Source organism: Pelodiscus sinensis, chromosome 6, assembly GCF_052426305.1.
Source record: "Pelodiscus sinensis isolate ZL-2025 chromosome 6, ASM5242630v1, whole genome shotgun sequence".
Classification (NCBI taxonomy): domain Eukaryota; kingdom Metazoa; phylum Chordata; order Testudines; family Trionychidae; genus Pelodiscus; species Pelodiscus sinensis.
Window position 1 is genome coordinate 23,030,898 of NC_143057.1, and position 23,556 is coordinate 23,054,453.

At 42.4% G+C, this 23,556-nt stretch overlaps 1 protein-coding gene across 5 annotated transcripts in view; it reads right to left on the minus strand.

Annotated features, from left to right (window-relative positions):
* CCDC171 (coiled-coil domain containing 171) overlaps positions 1–23,556 on the minus strand; it is a 228,628-nt gene that overhangs the window by 75,272 nt on the left and 129,800 nt on the right. For all 5 annotated transcript variants that reach the window (XM_075931537.2, XM_075931536.2, XM_075931540.2 and 2 more), the window contains 2 exons: positions 12,499–12,644; positions 9,342–9,396 (listed from right to left, as the gene is read on the minus strand). In XM_075931537.2, the coding sequence (XP_075787652.2) occupies positions 9,342–9,396; positions 12,499–12,644 (201 nt within the window). The remainder of the gene's footprint in view (positions 1–9,341; positions 9,397–12,498; positions 12,645–23,556) is intronic.

The following is a 23,556-nucleotide window of genomic DNA, read 5'->3' on the forward strand; positions in this document are numbered from 1 at the left end:
GCCAAAGCTGCAAGAGGAGAAGATGATAAACAGAAGACAGGAAAAAAGAACACCCACTGATACACAATTACAGTGGTATAAAATTCTCTCTTTGAATCTGCATAGATTCCAAACGTGCTTTATGACACTTTTCTGCGCATATGCAGTTTGGACTGCTACTGGGGACCAAACCAGCTCTAGATCTGCTCTAACCTGAGCCAGTGGCTACACAATTCCAAGGACCTGATATGCTGGGCAAGCTCACGAGCTAGGCAAACACTGTCCTTTCCATGCCACAGTCCCCCAACTAGAGCGGGCAGCATAGAACGGACTATGGCAGGGGAATCCTTAGCAGATATAATATAAGAACATACTGGTCCAGACCAAAATTCCACCTAGGCGAGCATCCAGTCATCCGACAGTGGACAATGCTAGGTACCCCCAGAGGGAATGAACAGAACAGGGAAACATCAAGTGATTCCTAACCTGTCACCCATTCTAGCTTCTAACAAACAGAGGCTTGGGACATCATTCCTACCATTCTGGCTAATAGCCATTGATGGACCTATCCTTTATGAATCTATCTAGCTCTTTTCTGAACCCTGTTAAAGTTGTGGCAAGGAGGTCCTCTGGTGACTGTGTGTTGCATGAAGTAGAACTTCCTTATGTTTGTTTTAAACCTGCCACCTATTAATTTCTCTTGGTGACCCCTAGTTCTTATTTTATGGAAACAAGTAAATAACTTTTCCTTATTCACTTTCTCCACACCAGTCATGATTTTATAGACCTTCACCATATCCCTCCCTTAGTCTCCTCTTTTCTAAGATGAAAAATCCCAGTCTCCTTAGTTTCCCTTAGTGCTGCGGTACAGACAGATTTCAAACTCCTCCCTGATGCTTACTATGATTCTTCATATCTGAATGAGAATACCCAGGTTACTTGCATCAATTGTGCTTCCTCTTTCCTTGATGCCATTTAACCTTCAGATCTTCCAAGCCCAGAGAACCAGCAACACCCTTTTCCATTTTCTTCTTCAATTAAAATTTTAGATCAAACCTTATGACAGGTCTGAGCAACTTCCTTCAACACTCCTTCATGCAAAGGCTGATAAGGTAGCCACTAGTGCGGAGGCAATCAGTTGGGACTGCTTATGACAGGCCTGCACTTCTTAAATCTTGAGCGATTTAAGTCCACCATCACCTGAACTGAACTGAACCAAAAGTACAAGATAACCCACAGGTAAAGGGAGCTAATCAGATCGGAACCAGTATTGGGAATGGAGCCAGACAAGCTACACAGTGGCACGGGGCCTAATAAAATAAAGAAACCATACTCAAATGCAAGAATCCTACATTTATTTCTCCCATGCAATTGGGAGAAAGAGGAAGGTGTTTCTGATTTCATTGCTATAGTTACTTGGGTATTTACTATTATAATGGTATCTGAATGCACAGCTCCTTACATAATCTCTCGCCAATCAAAGGAGTATGCACACAACCTCAAGAAAGCCAGTTTTCTGGAATTTTTTTACTTGGCATAGAGAGTTCATGCACATCCCCTGAAGTAGGGGCCACATGGACAGTACCTTAGAGAATTTTAATAACTTAATATATTTAAAGTTCATAGTTGCTTTAAATTGGTATCCACGAGAAGTGAAAAGAATGAGAGGAAGGCCTCCAGCATGCTGGGAGGATCCTTTACAAAGGATTCATGGAAGGACATGGACAGCCGCACAAAACAGGATGGCATGGAAAAGATGTGATCTGCATCGGTGGTGAGACTATTTGCATTGATGAAATCACGGATCTTCCAACTATTCAAGTAATATTTAAAGGAAGCTTAATATTTAAAGTCATAGAATTAATTGTCAGTGTGAAAAAGTACAATCCTATGCTTAACTAGAATTACAATACACACTACCTGACCAAAAAAAAAAAAATCCATGCTCAGTTGGGTAAGATGTTAATTTGATCCAGACCCTGTTTAGCAAACACTAACCATTGTGCCAAAGCTATGCTGTAGTTGTGGGCTGTGTACTAGAATAGGTCCCCTATGAACAGATTTCTATGACCTTGGGCTGGAAATGAACCCATGTCTGGATAAAATAATGGCTAATTCATTAACTAATTTTACAGTCCCCCACAAAAAGATATTTTCTTACTTAAGACAAACTACATAAAAATCTTCCGACTTCCAAAAGAATGAAGTCAGTCGAGCTCTGGAATTGGTTATTTAGGTAAGTCTAAACTGAAAACAGTTAAACACATGGATATGACATTCTGCAATGTCTTATCTTTAGTTTGTCAAGGTTTTTAAATCCCTCTTGAGCTGGAGTACCATTTTTAGCTTGGCTAGGTCAGAATGACACTGAACAATATGAATGATGACACACTAGACAGCTATATGGACAGAGTTGTCATCAGCAAACCAGCTGTGCTAACACCTGTATGTCCTGCACAACTGATCTTTAGGAACAAGGATCAAGAAAGACAGATTAGTAGGGAGATGAAACAAAAGACATTTACAAAATGTTAAAATTAAAGGGGAGAGGTGCTAATTTGAAGGAAGCAGAAAGACGAGAAAATAATATTTTATGTTTTAAGATACAAAATATAATATCCTGTGTCTTATTATAATTCCTTACAAACCCATCTGGAAGCTTTAAAATTGAATCTACTTCTTTTATAATTTGTTTATTCCACTTGCACATGTGCACTCATTTGGAATAGTGGTCACATTAACATTACTGGAGCCTGAAGTAAAGAAGAGAGACTGTATCCACAGCAGCAAGTGGATATAACAGTAAAAGAAGTACCTGTTAGAAGTAACATACTTCTTTTGCTGTTATATATATCTTGGATTTTGTTATTTCCACTCCAACTCATCTGATGCAGTAACTCATACCCACAAAACTCATGATACTGTATATTTTTGGTAGTCTAAGGTGCTATGGGACTACTCATCATAAAGTAAAGGAATTTTTCACTATAGACCACACCTTAGATAGTGGCCTAGCATTTAGGGTACTAGACTTCCTATCACATTTCTAATTCTTAAAGCTATCCACTACCCTACCTCAACTCCTCCTATGTATATATTAAAATTTTATCTAGACACACATAGAGACACAGTTACATTGATTTTCTGAGGAGAAAAATAAAAAAAGGAATGAATTTGAGCCTCCCAACTTTGACAGTGACTTTTTTTAAAAAATACTATAACCAGTGTTCTCAGTTATACTCATGTAGAAATTTAGAAAATGTTGGCCTAGAAAGCCCAGTATATTTGTCATATAGTGTTTTGTATGAGTTCTTCGCTATCGACCTTTAATAAACAACGGTACACTTTTACACACTAAACCACAAAAGTAAGAAATCACAAGAGAAAAAATCCCATTAATATTTAAACCAAAATAATCTATTTTCCATATATACAAAGATACATACTGGTTGCACAGAATAGCTAATACTTTTTAAAAACATTTTACTATTCTTTCAGAAAAATTTTATCCCCTAAATGCATTATAAAACTAGAAAAGATCTGAAAAAGTTTTGAAAAAAGAGTGTTGATGAATATAGAGCGGGGAGTTCCAACCTTGGTCCTTTGGTTTTTATAATGTGGTGCTTGAGCATGACTGTGTTAAAAAGAAGTTTGCATGAATGTGATTCTGAATTGAAAACGCGATGCAGAAAAGGATTTTTGGTTGGGAGGAGAATTGTTCCAGAGTGTGTCATTAGAACAGGGTGAGCTGAATGCAGGTTAAGTTGAACAAGCAGAACTTTATTAAACCTGTGAACTGCTCTGTCTATATGGATGAATTCCTTCCAGACTAACTCCCCATATTCCTTTGTTTCCACTGGTGACCTGTGATTGATCTCTGAACTGATCTCAACAGGCAGCTGGGTTACTCTGTAAACAGGTGTCAGTACCTTGCTGGGAAATGCTAAAAGATTTCTAACTCATTGTAAGAGGTGGAGCTCACTAATTGATCAGGACAATGAGGAGTTGCTTCTCTAGGCAGAAAAACCTAGGGTCTGTTCTTGAGCAGAAGTTCTTTATTTTGTGTTAATTCATTAATAAAGCTAAACATTAGGAAAAGAGCAAGTTTTTGAGCTTACATTGCCAACAGTGAGTGGTGTTGGATGAAGGTAAGAAGATCACCAACTTATAAGGTGCATCTAAGTTAAAACAGCTAAGAGAGAGGAGTATTCACAATTTTATGACCATGATGGGATGATCTGCAATGGCGGCATTGTACACATGAAGAAATGTGGGGAAGGGAGCTATGTGATCATGTTGAGAAGAGATGTGAAGTCAAAGTTTAGGGTTTCAACAGAGCTGGAGCCCCAATATTGCTTTGGCTGGTTATCTGATTATAATGGGTAATTCACAAGCACTGTATTTATAAAGCTAGTCAGTAAAAAGAATAGGTTTAGCATGTGCAGTAATGTGATAAACATACTACTATTACTCGGAAATATATAAAGTATTAATGAAATATGGTTTGTCAACATAAATACTACATATTACGCACACTAAAATATTTATGATCTTTTGAGAGGGAAAAGCTTGAGATTTTATAATAAAAATATTATATACTATTAGAGTTTTAAATAAACATTAAAAAAAGTTTTGCCAAGAAAACCATGAAAAGTTACAGATGAAGAGATGAGTGAATGCTAAGTATAACCTATGAAAAACTGGATTATAATAGCATACATTTCATAATGGTATTTTAGATTTTACAACAATGAATTGAAGACGAAATATGAGTCTAGGAGAATTTTGCTGACCAGTGAAGTTAAAGATCTTTCTTTAGAAACTGTGTAAAGTCACATTTTTCTAGAGTCAAATTATTTAAAATAAAAATGGGGTGATCTAATCCTGGCATAGATGCCCACTGTAAATACAGTTGTGGTTAATACTACCTTGTTCCCAGTATGAAATGGCTTACAGTATTTCCAATTCCAAGAATTCCAAGATTATGAATCAGGCCTCAAAGTCGTGTGATAGGCTTAAAATCATGAGTGGTTTTTTTTCAATAGCCTTTTAAAATTTGTTTTCTGCTTTTCACATTTCAGGTTGTAATGGGGTGATTGCCCCTTTCTGTTTTGTAAGGGATTAAAAACAGAGTAGATGATAATCATCCCTGGAGCCAGTTAGAAGGAGGCATGAGGCACCCAAACAGAGGCCAGCTGGGCTGTATAAAAGCACTGATCGCCTATGGGAACTCATTTTCCCTCGAGATCTGGAGGGAAAGCAACCTAGCTACCTGCTACTTAGGGTACCTTGAACAGAACAGTACTGGGGAAAGGCAGGGTGAATCAGGGGAGCTCCTTCTGAATAAACCCCAGGCTGAGGCCCAGTGCAAAGGGCCCAGGGAGGTTCTAAGGATGCAAAGGAGTACCTAGAGCAGGAGTAGATCGCAGGTCCACCCCCCACTCCTCACCTAGCCAATGAGTGACCAGTTCAGACTGCAGTTTGATAAAGATTGGCAGTGGTTTACTGAGGCAAGGAGGGCTCAGGGTAATTGGGTTCCCTGGGAGGGGAGGACACCCAAAGTGTGAATTCTTCCTTGGGGCTACACCCAAGCTAACAGGAACTGTGGTCTGGGAGGGAGGTGTGCCTGAAGAGTGATAGGGAGCAGGTAACAGCAAGAAATAAACCAGACAGTAGAAGGCACTTTAAGGCCGAAGATGAGCTAATTCCCAGACACACCAGCAGTGGCGAGTGAAAACCTGATACAGGAGTACACTGACGTCATGTTTTCAAACTTTTTTCCACCCCCATGAGAACTAAAAATTTGCCTTTTTTTTTTTTAAAGAAACACCTGATTATCATATAAATCACTTAATTCTAGTACACTAGTGGGAAGTTAAAGAAAAACAGCAAATATCATCTGTCTCGTGGTAAACTTACGAGAGATGAGAACTTTGAGCTTTAATGTAAATTCTCTGGCTTCTGAGGTACTCCAGTTAAAAAGAACCAGTCCTCATTATGCAAAAAATAATTATTTTTCATTGACATAAAAATGCTTAAGATATAATATGTCAATAGTATTTTAGATTAACAACTATGTTTCTGTTCTGATTTTCCAATCAACCCCAAAAGACAGCTGGTCTCCAGTATAAATAAAAACAAACATTTCAATGTATGAAACATAAAAGAATAATTATCCCAAGCTCGAGGTGCCCTGGAGAAATAACTAAAAATGCAAGCCAGTGCAAACAATCAGTAGCCAACCAACCATAGTCCACACAAAGAAACCAGTCCACAAAATCAAACTGTATTCACTCAGAGCTTGTAAAACTCTAACTTATTTCCCTACCTTCCAAACAATTAGCCTTCCACTTGGAGGATGAACAGACATCTGAATTTCAGACCAAATGCCAACCTAATAAAAGCAACCGTACTTTTGTAACCTGGACTAGGAAGGCAGAGGCCCTTTCTGATTAATCAATTTAAGATTCTTTTAATAGGTAGATTTATCTAATAAAAGCCCACCAATGCAGAAAAAACAAAGAATTCTGTATAAAGAATTTTCAATATGAGTTGTCAGCAAAAATGACAAATGTTCTTACCATCCAAATGAAGGATACAGAAAAGTCCAATGTATCTGTCTGAATATATACTAATATCAATATACTAATATTTTAGGATATAGACAGACAGATAGATATTCTGTGGAAAGTGATTTTTAAGAGAATATTGCCTCAACATAGCCATCCCCTTGCACAAGTTGGACTATGATACCATGAGTTCTGCAACCAATTGGATAAACTGGGGTCTGATTTGCAGAATTGCTGGGTATTCACAGCTGCAAAGGGAGTCATGTGAGAGCTATGCTTTGAATATAGAAAATACTGTATAATTCTAAACATTCTGAAAAAATCAGTTCCCAGGTGTCTTAAATTGGGCACCCAAAATTAATGTAAACTTTTAATTTTATTCTCTGTGCTTCAGCTCCCCATCTCTAAAATGGGGATAATACCACTGTCCCCTCACTTTAGGGGAACCTTAGTGCCACAGAAAAACACATGAGGAAGTTTATAATTCTATCTTCGGAGCAGGTACTAAATAGCACGCAGAAAATAAAATATAGGGCCACTCACAGAACAAGAGAGGTAGACTGCACAGAGAATGGGTAGATGATACAGTAGATTGGTGCGGAGCTAGTCTACAGAAACTAAGCCGCTCCGCACTGGGCAGGGAAGATGGAAGGAAATAGTGAGGGAGGCACCAATGGGCGATGAGACCACGGTTGTTGATGATGATGACGACGACGACGACAGAAAAAGGATAACGCTAAATAATAAATAGCTGCTCATCAAGTGAGTACCATCCATCCTGCATACTGATAGAGGAAGAATCCCATGGAAAATAATATGTGACAATGTAAACGAAGACTGGGACCAGGTCTACGCTGTAGCCAAAGGTTGGCTTAAGGTACACAATTCCAGCTATGTAGAAAAAGTAGCTGTCATTGACATACTTTACGTCAAGCTTCAGCACTGTCCTCAAAGTAGCAGGTCAATGGGAGAACCACTCCCCTCAACTTCTCTTACTGCTTGTGAGGAGTAGAAGTCTCAGCGTCAACAGGGTCACACTGAGCATTCACTTTAGCAGATCTTGACTAGACCTGCTAAACTGAATGCCAGAAGATCGACCATCACAGCGTCGATCTTCTCCATAGTCTAGACGTGGCCTGAGTCATATTAATTACTTACGAGGAGCCCAGAATGTACAGACAACTTCAATTTTGTTGTTCCCTGATTTTTGAGTGCTTGGCTTTCCAATCGCAATAATGTTCTCTTAACATAGGGTGTGTGTGTGTGTGTGTGTGTGTGTGTGTGTGTGTGTGTGTGTGTGTGTGTGTGTGTGTGTGTGTGTCAAGGCCGCCAATAGGAGGCAGGTATGTGTGGGTAAGGACAGTTGCTGTAGGGCCCACTGATTTAAAAGGGTCCGGCATTCTCAGTTGCCACCATCACTCCAGTGGCATGGATTGGGCAGTGCTGAGGACTGAATGCCCCTAGCCCTGCCCCTTCCACCCAAGGCCCCACCCAGAGGCCTGGAGTCAAGCCCCCCCCCATATACACACATTACCCAAGACCTGGCAAAGTCTGTCACCCACCTTGGTGTATATAATTGAACTTATACTTAATTAGGACCTAGAGAACTTCTGAGAGTTTATATTTGAGAAAGACATCCTAGCTCACCTAGAAAGAAGACTTACCAGTCCAACCCTTGTGAGTGATCCATAAGTGACAATTTGAACCCTGAACACTTCTGATGGCTGAACAATGCTTAATTTACCATTACTGGTCTCAGGTCCATACCTACTCCACCTTGCTACAGAAAAGCTAGGATGCTGGAGATACAGATTTGGGGTTCTGTGCATCAAAAAAAGAATTCTGAACATGTAGATATGTGGCTGTTGCATAGGTGGATGTTGCATGCTTCCTAGATGTTGGGACTTGAGGTGCAGAGGTAATTCTCTATGAAAAGAGTAATGTAAGTGAAAAATAAATGAACAGAAGCTTTTGACAGTTCTGGTTGTTACAAAAAATAAAATTTAAGAATATATTTATACTTTGATGCTTGGGGTTTCGATTTGATAGCAGGAAAATTAACATGCCAAGATAATAGAAATATATCTCATTTCCACTGTAGTCAAAAGGAAAAATACCCATAAAATGTCAATAGGATCTGTAATTAAAAAAAAGGAGAGAGAAAGACTTAATATATTCAGTCTTGCTGATATTCATGATAACACAGCAATGCAGCAAAATAATACAAGCCAAAGGGTCAACTTTAGATTGCTATTCAATTTAAAAAATGGTTTAAAATCACTGTGATATTTCAGATTGTGCATCAGAGTTCACCCTTTGCTCTAATTCTATTTAATTATTACAAAGATTAAAGTACAGCATATGAAGTCAAATTCTTTATGACCACTTGATATGGGACCTTGCTGAATGACCTCTGCATCACTCAGTGAATTACAGAGATAATTCAAGAGCAATTACAAATAGTTTGGGATGATCAGTAACATCCTAATTTACTTTAGCAAGCATAAACAGTACTGCAGGGAAAGGGTTTGTAACAACTTTCCTATTAAAAATAAAAGGAACTTACCTGCTTAGAATAGTATGATGATATTTGGCTTGCTTATCTAAATGCTACCTTGGAGACAAAAAGAAGTTGAAGGGGAGATCTTTTGATACTCTAAATATAATTATGAATATGTCTTTGTATAATTGTAACCACTCCTACCATCAGCCTTCCTGAAAATAGACAATTCCAAGTGCTTGGCATGTCTTGAAATAAAAATGAAATTGAGATGAAAATGCTAAATACATCACCTTCTGTAGGGTGGCTTCCACTGATTTCATATGACTGGCAATTAATTCTTTATCTCTATTAAAAGAAAGAAAAATGAAGCCTTAGTAAACCAGAGGCTTTAGTAAAGACAGGCTAATTTTCTTCCAATCTCAATAGCTTATCAACAATTTCATATCATGTATGTTTTTAAACAATACAGAAAGTATTATTCTTAGATTTCTTCTCAACTTTTAACCCACAATGAGGATTCTGGCTCACTGGAAACAAGGAAGCCTTTTGAGTATCTAAATTGCTATAGTACTGGAAGTACACTGACTGGAGTTAGGAGAGATCCTGTGCAGACCAGCCTCAGCACTAATGCCATATATACAGACTGTCCAGAGTCTGACTCTGTTGGTTTCAATGCACAGGTAAGAGATGATGGTATAGGTACCAGAGATACGGCAGGGTCCAATGAACTCTTTAAGACAGAACATTTGATAGCCTGGGTATAGCTGTCCAAACAGGTCCTCTGTACCAATTATTTTTTGAAGTATGAGTTGTAGAGGACGCTTTAGATCAGGGATGGGCAATAATTTTTGGTGGGGGACCAGTCTAAGATTTTGGAAAGTGGTCAAGGGCTTCACTTTTTTGTGGAGAAGATGCGGGGTCTAAGATAGAGGCTGGGTGCAGAAGAGCGCACAGGATAAGTAAGGACTGAGGTGCAGGAGACAGCATGAGGTCAGACAGAGTTTGGGTGAAGGAGGGGTTGTGACCTGCATCAGGGGACTGGGGTATAGGGTCAGGGAGGGAGTGTGAGTGCAGGAGAAGATTCTGGCCTGGGAGAGAGATGTAGGAGGGGGTACAGGGTCTGGGCGGGGAGTTGTGACCTGGGGTGGGGGGGCAGAGGGTTTGGATGGTGACCTGAAGGAGGGAATTGAGGTGCTGGAGGGGCAGGGGTGACAGAGGCAGGCTTTGGCTGAGAGGCTTTTACCTAAGCGTCTTCCAGCCAGCAGCCATGCAGCATCCCCAAAGTAGGCTGGGCTCCCTGCCTGCTGCAGCCCCAGAACACTTAAAACTTCAGGCAGTTCCCTGCATGTGGCTCTCAACTCCAGGATGGGGAGAGGCTTGTGCTGACCACATCCTCCAGGCCTCTCTCTCAGCTCCCATTAGCTAGTTGATTCTGGCCAATAGGAGCTGAGAGATTGGCTGAGGTCAGTTCCTATTAGCCAGTTGTTTCTGACTAATAGGAGCTGAGGATTGGGCTGGGGTCAGGAAATCACACAAAGCCTCTACTTCCCTCCTGAGCAGAGAAGCCACACGAAGGAATCCTGCGTTTAACACAGTGGCTGCTGCATGCCTGAGGATCCCAGCAAGGTGGTCCGGTTGCTCAGAAGTCCAGATCCAGCCTGAGAGACATATCTTGCCCATCTGTACTTTAGATGCTCTAATGGTGCTGAAGCCATTCACTGGAACTCTCTTGGACTGGAGGTCTCTGGAGCCTTCTTTTGACTATGAACCTGAGATTTCTTAGGAGATCTAGTATACCCTACTTTTCTTGTCTGTACCTCAAGATGCAGTGTGATGCTCTCTGTTCTGCAGGCACTGATATGGATGCTGCCTCTCCTCAGGCCTTCTGGGACCAAGACCTAGAGGTGGATTATGCAGCTGCACTTGTATCTCTTAAGGCTCTTGGGGTACGTCTAGACTACAGGGTTTTGTCAACGGAAGTTTTGTCGACAGATACTGTCGACAAAACTTCTGTCGACATAGAGCGTCTAGACACATTCAGTTCTGTCGACAAAGCAAACTGCTTTGTCGACAAAACCCTGTAGTCTAGATGCAACCCTACAGGCAATAACACCTTCTGTCGACAGAAGGTGTTATGCCTCGTAAAATGAGGTTTACCAGCGTCGACAAAACTGTTGAGTTCTGTCGACGTTATGTCGACAGAACTCAGCGGTAGTGTAGACGCTGGTATAGTTTTGTCGACAAAAGTCCACTTTTGTCGACAAAACTCAGTAGTCTAGACACACCCTTGGTGACTAGGATCTTGAAGCACAGAGGGCATTAGCAGAACTCAAGGGCTTGTTTACAAAGGGGGTCAAAAGTCAATATTAGAGCTTGCTCCAAATTTAGTAATGAGAATTTGATCTCCTGGGTTTTTTTTGTTTGTTTGTTTTTGAGATCTGCTTTTGAAGGACGTGCTTGGGGACCTCAGTGTCTTACACATACTGGGGACATCAGTGTCTCCTAAACACTGGAGGTACTGAGAGCCTCCACTGCTAACTGGCATAGCTTCCTTCTAAGGCCAGGCCTACACTAAGGAATAAATTCTAATGAAGATACACAACTCCAGCTATGTTAATTGTGCAGCTGGAGTCAACATACCTTGATTCGAACTTTGGTGTCATCCCCACAGCAGGAAGTTGATGAGAGAAACACTCCTGTTGATTTCCCTTACTGCTTGTGAGGAGTAGTACTGGTGCCGACCGGCTCACCTTCAGCGTTCAATTTAGCAGGCCCTTATTAGACTCATTAATCGAACTCCAGAAGATTGATTCAGAAGTATAGACGTGGCCTAAGCCTCAGGAGCCTGGCATTCCAGAAAAGTCTGGACTAACTCCTCAATCACAGATGAACGATCAAGGGAAAATAATGATCCCAATAAACTATAATAAACTAAACTAACACTAACTATAGTAGAAGCTAAGCTACAGTAAGTGAGCATGCTCATCACTATCTCAGGCCAAACACTGCAAATATGGAACTAAGGGCGGGTCACCCACATGGTTTCCTCGGTAAGGTGCACAAGGATGTACAGGGCACATGCGTAGGTCAGTTACTGGTACTGAAAATCTCCCATCAAAGGTGCAGGGGTGCATGTGCACCGAACTGGAGCACCCATAGGAATACCACTTGGGGACCAACTTGTAGCAGGCAACCAGAAATGCTCTTGCTATTACAGGACAGAGATAGTGAAGCACTTGTGTGGGATTTTTTTTATATAAAATACACACTTAGTAGACTGAACTAAGACTTTTCTTTTTAGAGGATATATCACTGCATTTCAAAGAGCGAGCGAGCTTTACTTTTGTTTTTTACCACTGCATTATCCAGGACTAAAGCCCTGCGCATGAAAGTAAGAATTGATCTTTTGTCTGTTTTAAGTGATCTCCCTAAGGTCCCAGTGCTCACTTTGCTGCCATGCGGAGGGCACTCTCTGCATCATGGATGCTCTCTTCCAGTCGACGCTTGTCCTGCTCCAGCTGGGTAAGATGTCTATTGAGCTGACGCAGAGATTGATCTTTTCTTCTCAGCTCCATCTTTGCCTCAGAGAGACTCTGCCAGCAGACAGAAAGCAGAGTTACTTGTCAGCCCTGATAATTAACTTCAATTTATGCCATAGGCTATTAAACAACAAGGAATACAGGCTGACTGTGAAGCAGATTTGGGCCATTACAAACACAAGGTTTTACACATTTTCCACCAACAGTATTATTTATTTACCAACACTATAGAAATTGAATTTTTTAGTGCATCATACAATTTATAAATGTTTTATAAATTGACAAAATCATCTGCTGAATCAAAGACAGATGCTACTTAAACACCATATTTTTGGCACATTAAAATATCAGGAATATCATTTAAAAAACCACACAATAAATATGAAGGAAAAACGCTCCATAATAATGGAACTTCCAGCTAAAATGGAAAGTATTGTTCCTTTAAATATTCAGCAATATTACCTACCTAACAAAAATCAACAGAAAGGAGAGAGTCCAAAATAAAAATAAATAAAATAAAGTTATTCTAGTGTGCAAAATCAATGTTAACTACACTGCAAGTTGTGTCTAACATATCACCTTATAATACATTGACTACTTCATTACTTTTCAGATCTCCAACTATTTTGCATGTTCCCTAATGTATACCCAACTATCTCTTACTTAGCATCATTAAATCTTCGTGCTTAAAATGAATTCAGATTAATTCAATAGATGTCAAATAGCACAGTAAGTTGAACAATAAGAAACCTGACTGGCAAAACTATAGTCAAGTTTTTTTCACTATTTCTGCTATAATGTAATACAGTGATCATAACATCTTTCCATTCACTGCTCCAGTTCTCCTTCTCTGTTTTGTTAAAAGGGATCTTTACTAACACTATTGTTTGTAGCATTAATGTGTTTACATTTTGGTACTACAGTATGTTGTTTCTATATTTTTGCTTATGGTGATTTATTTGACTCTTCCATGTTTAAAAATAATTTACAAAACATGTTAGTTATAAGCTTACTTTCAAATAGAAATTTAAAAAAAACATTTTCAAATCAACATAGTGAGAATTAGCTGTGCAGTTGCTGAGCTAAGTCCTTGCATGCCAGCTTTGCAAATTTAGGGGATATGTTCTCATCACTGGTGCCAGAAGTTTTATTATTTGTATAGTAAATTACATTTCTATACTACTTCCGTCTGAGGATTTAATGTTCTAACAACTGCTTTTCGGAATTTCTGAATACCGACAATTCCAGCTAAGTCAATAGGAACTCTGGACATTCGACACCTCTGATAGCCAGGACCCAGATATGTTGGAAAGTAGACAACTTCCATCGTGCAAATGGGAAGCTGAGGATCAGACAGGTTAAAGTTCATAAAATGTTTTATGTCTTATGCTTTCATTGTAGACCAATTCCTTTTGAAATTAAAAAAGGAAACACGTAGATAGGAAGGTTTTGAAAATTGCTACTGCATATGTAGAATATTTATCTTTCAAACATAATTTTAACTAAACATTTGATAATATTAATAATGATCCATGCCTTACATACTTTTCAAAAGGGCTTCTGAGTATATTTTGTAACTTCATATTAAGAATGTTCTGTGTAGTTTATATTCTAAATCCATAAAATGGAATGCGGAGTGTCACGAACATGCATTCATAGCATACTATCACTGTGTTTTAAGAAAAGTAGACATAGAACTCTGGTAAATATTTACAGAGCACTGAGAATATAAGCAATCTAAAGACACTTCAAGGACTGCTAAAAGTCAATACAATTTTTATCTTTCTAAATACATCCAGACACACAATTGTCCCAAAAAAAGGAAATTAAAGACTAAAACTATATTGAATTAATGTCCATCTGCAAAAGAAATAAAATATAGCATTTAAAACTAAAATGTCATACCAAATCCATTTGATTTTGTCAACCCCAAGGAATCCTGCTACACTGTTTTATGAGACAGTCTCTCAAGTTAGTACTAGCAAGCCAATGTTTCAGCATTGAGCCAAAATGTATTGCACTGCTAGGGAAGCCCTCTTATGTAAGACATAGTTTCCAAGTTCAGACCACTAGTGGATTTCAAAAATCCCATGGAATTTTTTGTAAGAATAGAAATATTGTCACTGAGGGTATGTCTAAACTACACGGCTCTGTCGACGGAGCCATGTAGATTTGTTTGTTCGGCAAAGGGAAATGAAGCCGCAATTTAAATAATCACGGCTTCATTTAAATTTAAATGGCTGCCCCGCTCTGTCAATCTGCTGTTTGTCAGCAGATCAGGGCAGTCTGGATGCTCCCCTGCCGACATGAAATCCCTTTATCGACCTCCCCGGTAAACCTCATCCTACAAGGCATAACGGGGAGGTCGATAAAGGGCTTTCAGGTCGGCGCGGGAGCGTCCAGACTAGCGCGCTGAGCCGACAAACAGCTGATCAGCTGTTTGTCGGCTCAGCGCAGCATCCATTTAAATTTAAATGAAGCCGCGATTATTTAAATCGCGGCTTCATTTCCCTTTGCCGATCAGCCTAATCTACATGGCTCCATCGATGGAGCCATGTAGTTTAGACACACCTTGAGAGTCAGAGTGCCTGCTCCTAAGTGGGAATGCCATTTTTAGCATAGTACAGGCAGTCCCCGGGTTACGTACAAGATAGGGACTGTAGGTTTGTTCTTAAGTTGAATCTGTATGTAAGTCGGAACTGGCGTCCAGATTCAGCCGCTGCTGAAACTGACCGCCAGTTCTGACTTACATACAGAATCAACTTAAGAACCCCAAGCGTCCCCAAGTCAGCTGCTGCTGAAACTGATCAGCGGCTGATTCCAGGAAGCCCGGGTCAGAGCAACTCTGCCTCGGGCTTCCTGTAGTCAGCGCTGGTCAGTTTCAGCAGCAGCTGACTTGGGGACGCCTGGGGCAGAGCAGCTGGGGTGCTGCTGGGTTGCTCCAGTAGTGCCGCTCCTCGGCGCTACTCGACCAACCCAGCAGCACCCCATCTGCTCTGCCCCAGGCGTCCTGATTCAGCCGCTGCTGAAACTGACCAGCAGCGGCTGAATCAGGACGCCTGGGGCAGAGCAGCTGGGGTGCTGCCGGGTTGGTCCAGTAGCGCACAGAGCGGCGCTGCGGGACTAACCGGCAGCGCCCCAGCTGCTCTGCCACAGGCGTCTGGAGAAAAGCCTAGTCTGCTGGGGGATGGGGCGTACTAGCTGCGCCCTCCCCACCCCAGCAGACCAGGAAGACGCGGGCGGCGGACCGAGACGCACCGCGGTCCCGCCGCCTGGGTCCTCCGCGGCTTTGCTCCCAGTCTCCCTGGTCTGCTGGGCTGTCCCGCTGCCGGCTTCCCCGAGGCTTTGCAAAGCCCGGAGGGGCTCGGGCAGCGGGGCAGCGGGGCGCGCCTGGGCTGCCTCGCTGCCCGAGCCCCCCCCCCGCGGCTTTGCAAAGCCTCGGGGAAGCCGGCAGAGGAGCAGCCCAGGCATGCCTGGGCTGCCTCGCTGCCCGAGCCCCTCCGCGGCTTTGCTCCGTGTCTTCCTGGTCTGCAGACCAGGGAGACGCAGAGAAAGCCCCTGGAGCACACGGGCGGCAGGACCACGAGGTCCCGCAGTCCGTGTCCTCCGGGGCAGCCCCGTTCGTAACTGCGGATCCGACATAAGTCGGGGACTGCCTGTAGTTCAAGGCCGAAACAACTGACCTGGGCTCTGAGACTTGGTACTGCAGATTTTTCTTTCCAGTGTAGACATACTCTTAGCCCTCTAGAGGCATGTTTTCCCCCTAGAGCCCTGTGAGAGGATGGAGAGAAAGTTCCAAAGCCTCAGAGGGGTTTAATAACACATACTCTTGTGAGAATTTTGAAAAGTTAAGGGAGAAGAGGAGAACAACACTGTTGGGAAGCAGTCTGACCTCTCACCCCAGACTTCAGAGGTAGGGTGTTTTAGGTAAGAGAGGATTCAGACTTTAGATAAGATATATGCATATAAACTGCTTTATTGTTTTAAAAAAAATCCTCCTGTCTTGTTCCTGTGCTCCTATTGTTAAGATTAAACAACATTTTGTTTTTTAAAGGCTGTTTTGGGTAAATGTATTCACTGCAGGTCACAGCTCCCAATGGGAAGAACTGCAGATAAATGAATCCAGTTAAACCTGAGGAGTAATCACAGTTGGTACATAGGGTACTGTAGCCTTGGGCCCAATTTAAGAGTGGGAGAATGGCATGATTTTTCCCCGGAGAGGTGAAAGCTCAAGAGACGCACTCAGAAGAGACCATCAGAGGGACAATTGTGCAGCTAGTCCTGACCTATGAGAGGTGTGACTATTATGGACAGCCTCTACTAGCTGGTGATAATGTGAAAATAGAACACAGAGAAGTCAAAGTTCTTAATCCAGTGGTCACCAACCAGTAGATTGGGATTTACTGACGGGATCCTGACTGGTATGGCAAAGAGGCTATCAAGTGCCAGCACTTCAGCTGCTCCTCCCCACACTGCTGTGCTTCTCCTGCCCTTTGCCTTGGAGCTGTCCCCTAAGGAGCCTCCTGCTTGCTGTGTAGGAGATGGAGAGGAGGGTGCTGATGTCCCCTTTTCCCACTCTGTATCCTATCTTCACAGAGCAGAGAGAAGGCACAACAGGACTTGGGATGGAGTTTGCTGGTTGCGTTTGGGAGTGGTGCAGGGTCAGGACAGGGGTGAGCCTGCCTTAGCTCCACTGCACCACCACACAGGAGCCACCTGAGGTAAGCAGGGCCCAACTGGAGCCCACATCCCCAAATCCCACCCCAGTCATGAACCCCTCCTGCATTCCAAGCCCCTGCCCTCGCCCTGAGCACCCCTACATCCAAACGCCCTCCCAGAGCCTGCACCTAGAACCCCTCTGGCAACCTAATGGCCTGCCCCAAGCTCAGTTCAGAGCCCCTCTCAGATGCCAAGTCCCTTAATCTAAAACCAGAGCCTGCACCCCAACCCTCTGCCTCAGCCTGGTGAAAGTGAGGGAGGATGGAGTGAGCAGGGGGCAGGGCGTCAAAGAAAGGGTACAAAGGAGGCAGGGTAAGGGTATTTGGGTATGAGGTAAATCTTGGATTAAGTTTAAATTCAAAAAGTGATCTCACGCTTTAAAAGGCTGGCGACCACTGTCTTAATTTCTGCCTCTTAATGCAGGGTCTTCAAACGTTCAGTAGTTGTATTTGCCACAAAAGCTGCCATGCTTAGGCACAATGGATGATTTAAACACCAAAGTTTCAGCTTTACATTTGAAATTCCTTGCTATTATCAGTTAAAGTCAAACATTTAGAATTGTTTGAACACAATTTATATTGCTTTAAAGGAAGGTCTGCTAAGCCTTTTCCCCCTTTCTTCAGATTGATCTAATTAAAACCCTTGATAAACTTTATGGACTCTAATATTTCTGGCTGAGTGACTGAAACCAAGAGGGTGCGCCTCAAGGCAGCAAGGCAACAATGATAAGCAGCAGGTTAGCCACTAATTTCTCAACCAGGGTAGATTGTGAAAGTGTGATGTTCAGATATCCAGGAAACTGTTCAGGAGAGAATAGGATAAATCAAGTTTAATAACTCTGCTCCTAATTGTTCCCCCAATGCTCAACTCTAATTACTTGGAGAACTCTCCTGACTGTCACCTGATATTAAGTTGTTGGAGGCTGAGTGTGGAACAGTGAGATAATCAATAAACATTTAGTTGGGAGAAGAATGAAGATCCTGTTAAGCAGTGGGAACCTGCAGCACCCAAAGCCCTTCTGCTCATGAGAAAACCTATGGGACAGCCATAGTGATTGCAAAGCAATAATCCAAAGCACTGTTTCTAGGACTTGAGGCCTTTAGGCAACAGTACATTTGAGAAAAAAAGGTTAACACGGTCACCCTAATTACAGCCCACTTTCACATATTTCATATATAAGCTAAGACAAGCCAATTAGGTAGAAAGGAAGATAAGGGAAGTTTTATTTGTATACTAATTAAACCCCTGATGAAATTAAAGGAAAAACATACAGCTCTGTAATTGTGTCTGAGAAAGGTCACTTCAGGTTCAGTTATCAGAAAAGCACAGCCTTGAGATATTTCATTTAATCCACGCTATAGCCCTTATTTTGTTCCCTGGGTCTTAATGTTTACATAAATAAGAAAATTTCCAAGACTGATAGAGCATTTATCTTAAAATGTTGCTGTGGACTATTCCAATTTTTAGAAAGTTAAAGCTAAATATGATAAAAAGAAAGTAAGATTAAAAAAAATCCCACTATGGCTGCACATAGTTTTACAAAGATGCTGAGTTTTCAGTTTCAAGAACAAAGGATTTTAAACCAACTTTTAAAATCTGAACTCCATTTTGTTTACATTTGATAAGCAGTCATTTGATCTAATTAGTTTAGATGTTTAGGTATTCTTATGCTCATTCACCACACAATCATGTTCATTCATCTGTGGCCCACAAAAAATCTCATACATAAGCTGAGTTCCCATCAGATTCCTTAGAGGAAGTACTTGAATGTAGCTGTTTTTTCCCCTAAGCTGAGCGTGAACAGTAATTTGCTGGTGGAAACAGCAAACTAACTAATAGCAAAGGAGGAAAATCTCTGGGGCAGCAGCACGTAGGCTGACTTAGAAGATCCATGCATAATTTTGTTTCTACACAGCTTATGTTCTTTGTAGTTAGTAAACTTTTTTTTATTAAGATGACAGGAACAGAAATTGAAGTTTAATTCTGCTACCCTACATTTGGGAAAACACTTTATTCAACATGATTACTGCACAGCCCTCAAAGTGAGTGCCATAGCTACTCGGCTATAGAATCACTCTCTGTCACTTTCTGAATTTAATTATTCATACAAAGAACAGGAGAATGTGAGAGAGGCCCAGAACAGCCAATAGCCTGGTGACACTCTGGGATATAGAAGATCCCATGTTCTAGTCCTATTCTGAACCCAGGTGACTCTCCTAACCATATGCCAGTGCCTTTATTGGTGTGGGTCTCCCATTTTTTTCATAAAAACTTTGACTACTTTGTCTGCCAGATGAGGTAAGAAGGCTCCAGTGTGAGATTTTCTTAGATGAGACAGGCAGCTCTTTCATCCTTTTTGCCAATGCTACAAAGAATTGCGCAGACTTACAGAAGGGCTTAGTTCTCTCAATACAGAAGGTGAGGGCGTACCTAGTATGCAATGTAGAAAGCTGACTTTCCTCAGCAGTCTTGTGTAATTTTGGAAAGGCAACAAGAAGAAAAATGGCCTGGTTGTTGTGGAATTGCAACACCACCTTAGGTAAAAAAAGATTGGATAGATGCACAGCTGGACCTTGTCTTTGAAGAACACCATACAAGGGAGTTCTGATGTTACAGCTTTGATCTTGGAAACCCTACTGGTGACCTTCCATGAAAGAAGCGGTATGGAGCATGATGTTAAGAGGAGGCCCTGAGAATGTGTTTAAGTCCCATAGGGGACTGGATCATAAATTGAAGTTAAGGGTTTTTCCAGCCCCTTGCAAAACCCGTACCATCATCTCCTGGAAGAACACTGATCTGCCTTGCTCTGTAGAGTGAAAGGCCAAGTGAAACTTAACAGATGAGAGAACCAGGCCTTGATATTTTAGGTGCATAGACTGCAGAGAAAACCGGGATGGAAAGAGATTCTGTTCAGAGACCCAACATGTGAAATATTTCCATTTGGACAAACAGATAGCCCTGGTGCAAGGCTTATACCTAGGGACTTATCTACCCTGTTCCAAGCAGACCAGCTCTTCAAGTTTCAGCAACATAGCAGCCATGCTGTCAGGTTTAGGTGAAGCAAAGGCTGTGGCTTTGTGAAATCAAGTCAGGGCGGGTGACAGTACGAGTGCAGCTGACACTGAGAGGTTCAGAAGCAGCTGACATGGCCACGCTGGAACTATCAGAAAAACCTTTATCTTGTACTTTTGGTTCAGAAGATCCTCTTGAAATATCAAAAGGGGATTGGTGGGAAGGCATAAGTAGACATTTAGGCTACGCCTACACTGCAAGCCTCTTTCGAATGAGGTTTTTTTAGAAAGATACTTTCAAAAAAGCCTCTTTCGAAAAAGAGCATCTAGACTACAACCAGTACTTTCGAAAAAGCAAGCCACTTTTTCGAAAGAGAGCACCCATGCAGTCTGGTTGCTCTCTTTCGAAAAAGCAGTTTGCATTACATAGCGCCTTTTTTCAAAAGAGCACTTTCGAAAAAAGGTGCTCTTCCTCATAAGACAAGGTTTTCTGCGGTCGAAAAAACTGCCACATTCTTTCGATTTACTTTCAAAAGAACGCCGCAGCAGTCTAGATGCAGGGGAAGTTTTTTTGAAAAGGCCACTTTTTTTGAAAAAAGCCCTGCAGTCTAGACACACCGTTAGATATTTTGCTTACCATAGGAGAAAGGCATCAGACAGAGAGCCCACACAGTGAACAGAATAATGGATGGCTTTTCTTGTTCTATCTGATGGCAAACACCTGAGAGACCCCAACTTCTGGATGATAACACTGACAACCTCTGGGTAAAAAGACCACACATAGCTCCACCTTGATTGTTGGCTGATGTAAAACATGAGGGCCATGTTGTCTATGAGGATTTTGACTACACTGCCTGCCAGAGGAGAGAAGATTGTGCATACGAGGCAGATTGCCCTGAGCTCGTTGACCCTTGTGCGCAGATCCACATCTTCTAGTGACCATAAACCCTGGGAATTGACCTCCTCAAAGTGAGCACTCCAACCATGAGCCACGGGTCTCACACCAAGTTGGCTAATGCAGGTTCCTTGACCTCCTAACTCTGGAACAGGACTCCTTCTAGAATGGTCTTCAGATTGCTCCACCACCAAACGGAGGTAATATGGTCCCCGGAATGCTAAGAACCTTTTCCAGGTGATATTCAACTGGGAGAAAACTGAGGCCAGCCATAACTGGAGAAGCAGCATACAAAGACTAGTACGGTGCACTATATACATGCACACCATGTGCCCTAAAAGGACAAGACATACCCTGATGTCATCATGGGGCATCTGGAGACCTCATCAATGAGGGATGTCAGAACTCCAAACCATTCCATTGGCAGGAATGCTCTGACTGCTGTGAATTCAAACATCCGCTCTAATGAATTCTATCCTTTGCACTGGAACTAATGTGGATTTTTTGTCATTCACCAACACACCAAGGTGTGGCATGTGGCCAGCAGGCACATCTGCACCTGAGACTTGGAGCTCCCATTTAGCAGCCAGTCATCAAGGCACAGATAGATCTGGATACCCCAACATCTGAGGTAAGCAGCCACCACTGACATGTATTTGTTGGACACCCTGGATGTGGTTGATAGACCAAAGAGGGGGATCACAAATAGGTAGAGTTTGAGACCTACCATAAACTGTAGAAAATCTCTGTGAACCTCGAAGATAGCTAGATGAAAGTACAGGTCATAGACCAAGGGCGGCATAACAGTCTCCCAGATCCAGGGAGGGAACAATGGAAGTCAGGGAGACCAGACAGTGGTTCAAGTCTCACAGTCCCGAATGAGAATGAGCCTACTTTGAGGATAAGAAAATAGGAAGAATAGAACCCCTTACTCTTGTAGTCTGTGGGAACAGCTTCCACCACTCCCATCATTAGGAGCACCTGTACCTCCTGCTCAAGCAGATGCTTGTGAGAGGGGTCCTGAAGAGGGGTGGGGAAGGTAGGTAGGAAGAAGGTGTAGAAAGTAACTGCAGTGTGTAAACCTGGGGAAATGACACTTAGGACCCAAAAGTCAGATGTAATCCATGCCCACACAGGGAGGAACAGGACAGGTGGCTGGAAAATATTGGGAGGGATGGATCCAAAGACTCAACTGCCCCTTTTTTTGGCTGTCTTGGAGATAGGAAGCAAGGAAGTTGAGGTTTGCCACTATGTATTAGTGATTCTGGCCACCCCAAAATGTATTGGCAGTGCTACCTTCACTGGTGCCACAGAGAGAAGAACATTGACGGGCTCCTCCAGCTCCTCTCCCTTCAAGTAGATGATCCTTCTCAGCAGCTTCTGATGGATGCAGGGTGGGGCCCAGTGAGAGCCTCATTGGGTGAGCACGAGGAAGATGCTCCAGCATTGGTTTCTCAACTGGGTCCATCTGTCCCAGGATATTCTCTCCTTCACCCTGAGGAGCTAATAAGGTCCCTACACTTGAGACATACCTGATGGTTTGAGAGAGGGAAGTGACTGGTCTCTCCGAGGCCCCAGCTATCAAGTAGGCCTCTTGGGAGTAGACAGCTGAACAAACCTCCATGGAGTACCACAGGTTTCATCATGCCAGCCATTACAGTTGAGTTCAATGCACGAGTTGCAGTGCCATTGGTATGTAAGGTCCTGATGATATCGATGGTTCTGCCAATGTCTGGGAGACTGACAGGGCTGGGGGGTTGATCTGCCGCTGACACAACCCAGAGTAGCTGTGCCTTGATCAGAGTCTAGCATTGGAGACCTCAACCCCTGTGCAGGACAGCTACCACAGGACCCACTGTGATCAGTGGATCTCTGACGGCCAGTATCCAGCTATCTGCGCCTCACAGTATGCAAATAGTAAGGGTGTTTGGGCCCTTCATGACAGGCAGGCCAAAACAAAAAGGTAGATGGATCTGGCATTGAGACTGATATACCATCCTCAGGCATCCCTTTAAGAGATTTGCCTGGCCCTACTGGGATATATATGTGAGCCCGCCTGGGAAGATGAGGTAGAAAGTATGGGTTAGTGTCACCTAGAAACTTTCCCTTTTCTCTTGTAGGACTCCTGCCTGGGAAGTTCAGTGAACCAGGGGGGCTGCTGGCCCTTGAATTAGCTGCATCTGGAGCTGCCTGAGGGAGGTCCTGGTCACCACTTTGCCATTCTTTATGATAGTTGTGAACTCCTGCCTTGACTCCTGCAACAGGGAATCCTGAAATTTAGACAAGTCCCATACATTAAATCATACTTCCTAGATAGAAGACCCTGCTGATTGGAGATACA